Genomic DNA, 8,790 nt, shown 5'->3' on the forward strand with positions numbered 1-8,790 from the left:
CCTTGCTGGTGAAGCAAGGCTACTTTTTCCTGGCCACGTCGAGTTTTATGTTGTATGAACTCAATTATGACCGCATGTTGTTCATCTGTGTCCGGAGTGAGCAGCATGGCGCCAACGGCTGGCCCGCCTACGACCGAATTGGTTCGTTCGATCGCTCTCCATTCAATGTCACTCAAATGAGTAAACCTTTTATGCGTTGCGTGAAGGCCTTCTTGAGGGGCTGGAAAGCTCCCTCCTTCTTCATCTAACATGACCATGTTGGATGGAACGTGCGTAGGTCGTCGAACAGACTGCAAAGTGCTACCAAGTACTGATCAGTGCTAGTCAACCTAGACTGTTTACGGTGAAGGTGAGGTGCCTCCAATCTTTACTTAGACAAAGGTACAGAGGAATGATATTCTTCGATTTTGAATGCGCCTTATGGATATGAAGCTAATGGTCTTTAGCCTCTAGACTAAGGCTTTAGAATAGAGAAAAGTAAAAATTATTAATATATTTAGTTTCCTACGTAACCGATCTTCTATCTACTACTGTGCTTATTATATTAATAACTAATAAAGTATGGCGCCTCCTTGCGCACCGCACAATCGTGTCTTATAACGATTCGCGGGGTCGATTTAGACTTAAATCAACCAATCAATACAGGTAATGCCTTATTGCATCAATATTACCAAATTTATGTAATATTGGAGTTATTAAAGTCAAATTAATAAAGATAATAATTTTACACTCCTTTATTTAATCCCTCTCATCGAATGTAGTATTTATTCTTCCTTTTATAGGTAATAATACCCACGTAACGGGACACCCGTCACAATCTTGTTTTCACTCTGTCGGCTTTTCAACTTTTTCTATTTTGTATATTTTTCAGTATTCAATTTGATGCTAAAAACATTACAATCCTTGCCATTTCTTTTGCAATTTTATTCACAAGAGTATTGCAAGTGTCTGCTTGAAAAAAAAAAATCATGATTCCTTTTAAATATACCGTTTTAAAATCGTGATAAAGGTTTTTGATTGTTTTTATTAATTTTTTGGTTATTTGATTTGACAAGTTGATTGTCTGGACCACCTTATTAACAGGAAGGATCTTTTCATATTTGGCTTAGAGCTTGGCACGCAACGCAAAGTCTTTCTTTTATTCCTTTCTGTGATTTGCTTCATGTTTTCGTATTCAACGTGGATCGCTGATGGGTACAGGTACGATTTTGAAAAATGAGTTGCCTTGAACGGTGCATTCTCTGCGTATTTAGCCGGTACACTCAAAGTTACCGTATTAGCTTTTATTTTTTATTTAGATTGTAAAGCGATAAGCTTGAGTTACACCCTTTCTTCACAGTTATAGTCTTACATTTTTTAGATAACGTGCTTCTTCGGTAGACATTTTTGATTACTTCATGTAAGTATCATGACGTAAATTGAGTCAGTAAATTTGTAAACGTACACCCCAGCGTTTGCTTGCGTTCGGTTTAAAATACTCTTGTTAAAGCGCTGGCGTTGCAATCTAGCAATTTTAAGGCTTTGTCTTTCCTTTCTGATGAAGCATTCTATAGTCCCACGAGATGTGTGCGGCCTCTCGGCGGTTACTAAAAGGACAATAACGCCTACTCTCTTGGTTCATCAAAATAGACATTGTGACCGGAAACGGTTACTTTAATTGAACGCCTAATAATACAAGTAAACTTGCGCAAATCCACATAGTTATGTGGACCACGCAATGTGTAATCACAGCGAGTTAGACAATCACGCGCTGTTTGCAGAGTCCTACCAGATGGCATGTCCCATTCAAATCTTCAGCAACCCGTCCAGAAGGGCAGTTGTTGACAGGGTCGATGAATTGCACAAGCACGCACTCCGTAAAAACGATTCCGTATGTGGCGACCGAGGCAGCGGAGTGTACTCACGTCACCCTGTCGCAGCAAAATAAAAAAGTGAAAGCGAGAAACGAAACCACCATCACGAAGAAGAGCGCGTATTGTACACGCCGTTCCTGTTTCGATCATGTGATGTAGTAGGTTTAGGTGGAAGCTCTCTGATCATTATACACAATACTGATCTCGACACGGGTATTACAGCGTCTGGGTAAATGCAACAATATGCATTCAAGGTGCTGCATGTAATGGTGCAGCCACAACCATCAAATTACAATAAGGATAGTGAAAAATAAATTAATTCGGACTCAAGCTAATGCTCTGACCAATGGTGACGGCGGCAATGTCTCGAAAGTCTTGTAGCTAGTCTTTATAAAGGTAGTGGTGCGCAGTCACATACCTGATGCGTACTACACGCGCAACACTTGACTTTCGACGTCGCCAGGGTCTCTCCATGCTATTACGTCACTTCCTCCTGTGATGACCGCGTCATGGGTTAGTATTACACAAAAAAATATTCCCCTGTTTATTTCAAGTTTCAGCCACCATTCTGAGAATATCAGGTTTTGCGTTTGAAACTAGTCAGTTCGTATAGGTCCGCAAGTATTAGTCGAATTACACGCCACAGTCATTTTGCGTTCGGGGTAGAAGACACTGGACATGGGCTTGGTGGCCTTTTTAACGTGTGGCGTGTGCGCTAGCCGTCGTAAAAGTGGCAATGGCAATTTCACGGAAACCATCACGATTCCAACGCCGGCCGTACAGCCGCACAATGCTGCGCTAGCTCACCACCATGCCTATGACGTTGATGGCTCACCGGCGCCTGCTGCCCATGGACACATTAATATTGTCGGAGATGGCCACAACGGCTCAAAAAACGAGCCGCGACGTGACCGGCGATCGTCGAATCCACAGCAATCCATTTCGTTTAGCCAGAATAGAGTGTCTAGCGGCCAGAATCGAGGGTCGAGTGGCCCAAACAGAATATCCAGCGGCCCAAACAGACCATCCACTGGTCGCAGTCGAACATCCAGTGCCCAGCAACGAGCCCATTCTGGCTCGCGGTCGCAGCCGCAGCACTCGGATCCGAGGTCGCATCCACAGCAGCACGAACGGAACGGGCGCCCAGCCGTGCGCAGCATTGAGCCCGTCATTCCGGACAAGGTCCGACTCGGTACGGGCTCGAGTAATTCCGGTACTTCGGGTAATAACCGCGACTTGGATATCTCCGACAGATCCAAGGAAGTCGCAAGTAAAGTCCTGGAGCAATTTCAGACGGACCCGACGCTTGGCCAAATGCGAATTGCTTATTCGTCTCTGTATTTCACTCGCGTGTTAAGTAAAGGAGCATTTGGAGAAGTATGGCTTGCCCAATTAGAGAATCGACAAGTGGCAGTGAAGCGGATTTTAAACGAAAAGAAGAACGATGAAAAGGAGATTGAGTGCTTTGGCGCTGAAATTAAACTCATGGCGTCGTTTTCACACCCCAAGATTGTCGAGTTCCTGGGCGTATCCTGGAGCTCGATGCAGGATGTTTGTGCTGTGACCGAATATATGGGGAAAGGAGATCTCTACGGGTTTCTCAAGCGTCGACAGGGACAGCTTAATTGGCGAGACCATAAAATTTTTCTTGCAGAAGATGTAGCCGATGCCCTTGGATATTTACACGGTCTATCTCCCAAAGTCATTCATCGTGACTTGAAATCCAAAAATATTTTATTGGATGACTCATTTCGCGCCAAGCTGAGTGACTTTGGCATTAGTCGAGAACGATCGGTTGAAGATACAATGACAGCAGGTGTTGGCACAATATACTGGACAGCTCCGGAAGTTCTAATGGGCAAAAAGTACACGGAAAAAGCCGATATTTATTCGTTTGGTATTGTCATGTCCGAGCTCGAGTCGCACGCGGTGCCGTATTCGGACAAGCGTGACAACGCTGGCAAGAAGTTGCAAGGTATGAAGATTGTGCAAATGGTGATCCGACGCAATTTGCGACCAACGTTCTCGCCCGAATGCCCTTCCCTCGTGAAAGAGCTGGCAGATCGCTGTTTGGACTCGGACCCGGATGTACGACCCAGTGCTTTGGAGCTGCTGCGAATCATACAACGGATGCAAAATCTTTTGTAAATTTGTAGCAATAGCTTTTTAACTCGAAAGAGAAAATATTCGCTGATTTTTTTTCTGAATCGCCGAGTTATTATTAAGTCACTTCCTTATGTCGCGCTTATTTGGATTGTCTAGCCATCGCATAAAGACAATCGCATAGCTGTTTTGAAGGTTACATAACTATACGTAGCCACACACCCTTAATTAAATTAGGAAACCGGTAAAAGCCCTATTATCTACCAATGCATTGATGAAAGCGTGTTATGGTGTGTGGAAATACCAAAAAGGGGCGTGTGGCTGTACCGGTTTTGTATCTTTATAGATAGTTCTCAATATTACCATACGTGGTAAAATTGTGGCAGTTATGTGACCGTTCTGTTCATTAGTTGATTTAAGGCTTAGAATTAACCCCGCAAATCGTTGCTGAACGCGCGAATGGGCGTGAGCAATGAGTCGCTTCATATTATTGAATAAGTCAGGATATAAATATCTAAGATCTTAATTATTAAATTCGTTTTATTTTTTCCCTATGCTTAGCAGTACTTAGTATTGATACACAGTTGTAGCGGAGCTACCTTGTCCCCTGAGTCAGAGGAAGACTTATAGACTCAGAGAGTCACTTAGTTCTATAGTACTAACAGGTTTAACAGCTCAGTGAGTTGCGCAAGCTCGTAGAGCTTAACGAGTCCTTGTTCAAGGGACACAGGGGTTCGTAGGGCCAAGTGGCAGCTAGTGCTCGAGAGTAAAACCTTACAAAGATTTCTTTCTCTCGTAGATGAACGCGCAAGCCCTAGGAAGGTACGAGATCGACGTTGGTAGCTTAGGGGTTACGGGGTCGGGGCGACTGTGATTGTTAAGCAGCCTCCTATCTGGGTAGTGCCTGGGTGGGTGACGGGTCTAACATGAACGGAAACCCCGGCTAGTACCACTCCTGGGTCCGGCGCCGGGAGGTGTAATGGACGACCTGGGAGCTGGATAGGGAGCTGCTAAGTCGTGTCGCATAGCGTGACACGATAAGTAAACTGCCTTGTCTCGGACCCGGACCCGAAAAGTCTCAAAGTTACTGTGGGCACAACCACCCCCCCCGGGGTCGGCTGGAACTAGTAAATACCCAGGAAGTTACGAGACGCTGTAAGATCAAAAGAAGAATTGAACTTAATAAAGTTATTTAAATCATAAACCTTCTCCTAGCTGAATTAAAATAGATCTCGGCCGCCAGATTTATATCTGGCAGCTACCACATTTGATACCCCAGAATAATGGGATATTATGGATAGCTATTTTAAATAGAACAAAAGGGTATCTTATCCATAAAGGTATTGTACCACAACAACGGTTCTCCAACCGAAGTGTACCCTCCCGCATCAGACTATTGACACCGAGTGATAACATTCGCTTCATATCCTCTTTGAGTTTGGAATTGATCAGCTAACCGTTCGGTTGTGTTCTGCATTCTTTTGTCTGATGACAACTAAGAGTGAGTCTTAAACTCTTAGCTCCTTTCTTAATGATGGTAGCCTATGTGAGTCACGCTTCTTCAGAAGATTAGAGAAAGGAGCGCGGCTCCTACACGCCTTGTCATGTGGATGAATCTCGTCGGGCCCCAAATCCGTTACCAGAACGTGGTTCCGCGGATATTTTAGCTGCATTGCGCAGGACACCGAACCCTGAGTCCAACATAACTACGAACCCGCTCGATGCAGAGCTGGAGCAAGCAATTCTCAGAGAGGGACAAGCTCGTCGTCAAGCTGCAGACCTTGCGAAAGCAAAAGCTCAGTTCCTTCCACCTAGTGTGGACGAGCGCCTCCAGGATATTACGGGTCGCAGCTTGACCATCTGGACCTCCGGACCCAAGGCGAGGACAATAGAGGGGTTCGTTGCTCACGACGCTCTTCATGAGCGATACTTACGCCCAACGTAATAGCGCGACGTCAGTATTTGACGCGTTTGTGTGATCAGGTCCGTGGGGCTTTAGCGATCTTAATGAGAGAAATATCGATCGTCCTGTTCCTAACGAATTAAAAAGTGAGAGCGCCGCCTCCACAACATCTGGTCTAGAAGAGAGCCTTCGGATGTGGCTGATGTTCGTTTGGAACGGATCTTCGCTTCGAATACGCCAAGCTTAAGGCCAAAGGCCAGTTTAGTCCGGCGTATCTGCCTCAAAACGAGAATAGTCCTGCTTTAGTTGCCCGCGCAACCATAAATCGATGTCGCACTGAGGCTGATAATCCATCTGTTCCCAATTCTATTGGTGGAAAGCGTCGTTTGACTAAAGTTGACCCTGAGCTTGGCGTTCAAAAACGTCAACGGCGTACGGGAAATCTGGCCGAAGAGATACCTCAAACTCCCAAGAGTTTTCAGAAGAGGGGTACCCAAGCCACTTCACCAGATACTGGTATTATTGGCCATTGCGATGACATCGCTTTAGGAGCTTCTCCACGTGAATCTGAAAGTTCCCTTGCTCATCGAGCAATGCTGGAGGGGGCCAATTTTTCGGTGAGGCATTTAATGCTTCAGAGCACGAGGTGCAACTTCTTCGCCAGGGCTTCGCTCGGAGGGGTCTTTTGGCGCGGTCCAAAACCGTTTTTCAACGTTTAAACGTCAACAAACCCGTTTAGAGGGACAGATGGACATCCTGTTGCGGATGCAGCAATCTGCGGCATGGCCGTCTGTTCCGGTTCAAGCGGCTTTAAGTTCACGTGGAAAGGGTCCCGATATAGCTTAAGCAAGCCCACGTAGAAACACTGAGTGTACACACAGCTTGCGAGGGATTTAGTGTGTAAAGCTAGGCCCTTCTTGGCCACGACCGTAAATGGTTAAGAAACCGCGGGCGCATTTCGGTCTTAAAGACGCAGAAACCAAGTTTGTAGGTAGCTTTAAAGTTTAGCAAAAAAAACTCGGTCTCCAATCGCATAAGAATATAACTTCTGCCTTTGGCATCCACTTATTATTTTTGTTGGTCTTGGCTTAAGACACTCAGTCGCGTTGCAAGAAATTCGCTTACTTGTTTTTGAACGATAACAGGACTGATATCAGCAAATCTATCGGCTGTCCCCCCCCCCCGCACCAAGCCCTGAACCACGTAGTAGTATCGTTAACGGAAGGCGTGGGTGTTTACGTAGCTGGAGTATAGTCGGTAGAGGCTTAACGCAAACTCCACTACCGGGAGCAATGTATGTGTGTGTGCTCCTGCGCTTTGGTGTCTAAGCACACAAACTAAGCAGAACGTCTTTAATGACGCGATTGACTCGTTCGGTCTGACTATCTGTCTGCGAATGGTCCGCTGTGGACATGTCCAATCTGGTGCCAAGCACTCGAAAAATCGATTTCCAGAATTTAGTCGTGAGACGGGGTCTCGACCTTAGACAATTGCCACAAACAAACCGTGTTGTCGAAACACGCGATCAATAAATAGCGTTGCTGTGCCTTCACCCTAGATTGTATCCAGCACAGCTGCTAAATTTATAATTTTGCTCAACTGGTCAACAAAGTCCACGCTGCCGGTGTTACCGGCCGAATTTTTCGGAAGGGTGAAAACAAGATCCATACTAATGGACTCCCAACACCCTGTGGGTACGGGCAGACTGGCTCGTGGCGCAGCAGCATGAGCCGAGGGTTCAACCTTTTGGCAGTTTCGCATGTGCGAACGTTTGTGCTTACCCATTTGTGAAGCTTGGGCCACCAATAAATCTGGCTTACGAAGCCGTAGGTCCTTTCTTCACCGAGATGACCACAAAGAACAGTATCATGTGCCTCTATGAGGCACATGATCGCGCATCATTTATTTTCTGATGAGGATTTTAAGACTTTAAATCATCAGCATGAAATAAACGATGCGCGGAGTATCCGCAGGATCCGTGCAATAAAGCAACAAGCTGTTGTCGATAGAAAATGATGTAAGCTCGCATGCAAACGTGCCGACAATTTAATGTCAGACTCAGTGCTATAAAGTGCTCGTAGTAGAGCTACATACTGGTCACACTTGACGTAAGCCGAACGGATCAATCCAGTAATAGGTGTTGTAGTCGTTCAATGAGAGAGGTTATAATCCGGCTTGCGTTATAACGCATCAGCCAAAGCATTCTTCTTGTCAAGCTTATATTTCATTTCGAAATTCTATTCGGCAAAAACTGAAAGCTATCGAGCTATTCTCTGAGAGAGATGGGGCGACTCAATCGCAGTGAGTAAAGACGCGTGATCTGTATGTATTACAAACGGCTTAGAGCCTAAATATGAACTCTGAATTTCACAAAAGCATACTTCATTAAAAGTAACTCTTTGTCATGAACTGGGTAGTTCTTTTACGCAGCTTTAAGCTGTCTAGACTTGAACGCAATTACACGTTCTCGTCGATCACTATCTGTAATAGAGCACTGGCGATAGCAAAATCCGATGCGTCACAGACGACGCTAAAAAGCCAATTTAGATTTGGCAGAGCCAGAATCGGGGCATAGATAAGACTATTATAACTGCTTTAAAACTATCATTATCTGTGCTAGTTAAGCACCAAATCGTGTCCTTCTACGAAGATTGAATAATAGCCTAAATATTTCAGCGTAATTTTCGTTTTTGTGCAAGTAGTTGGCGAGGCCCTACCTCTTACGTAAATCCTTCTGTGTTGTTAGGAACCGGCCAAGCAACTATAGCTTTTACCTTGGCGGGATTCGCTCTGTGGCCTCGTTTACCCTAAAAGGTGGATTTCTTCTGGGCCAAAAATGCATTTAGATGCAGTGGCATACGATTTATTTGAACGCGTACACTCGAGCCCTGCTTGCAAATGGTCTATGTGGTGTTCCACCCTGCTTCGCAC

General features: G+C 45.2%; 1 protein-coding gene across 1 annotated transcript; it reads left to right on the forward strand.

Moving 5' to 3' along the window:
• Positions 1–2,531: 2,531 nt before the first annotated feature.
• On the forward strand, positions 2,532–3,270 carry CCR75_003397 (uncharacterized protein; the record flags this gene model as incomplete). Its single annotated transcript, XM_067961492.1, is given in 2 exon segments — positions 2,532–3,230; positions 3,250–3,270. 2 exon segments carry the CDS (start codon positions 2,532–2,534, stop codon positions 3,268–3,270), a joined length of 720 nt encoding a protein of 239 aa, XP_067821688.1.
• Between the last annotated feature and the right edge of the window lie 5,520 nt (positions 3,271–8,790).

Source organism: Bremia lactucae, linkage group LG2 (genome assembly GCF_004359215.1).
Source record: "Bremia lactucae strain SF5 linkage group LG2, whole genome shotgun sequence".
Classification (NCBI taxonomy): domain Eukaryota; phylum Oomycota; class Peronosporomycetes; order Peronosporales; family Peronosporaceae; genus Bremia; species Bremia lactucae.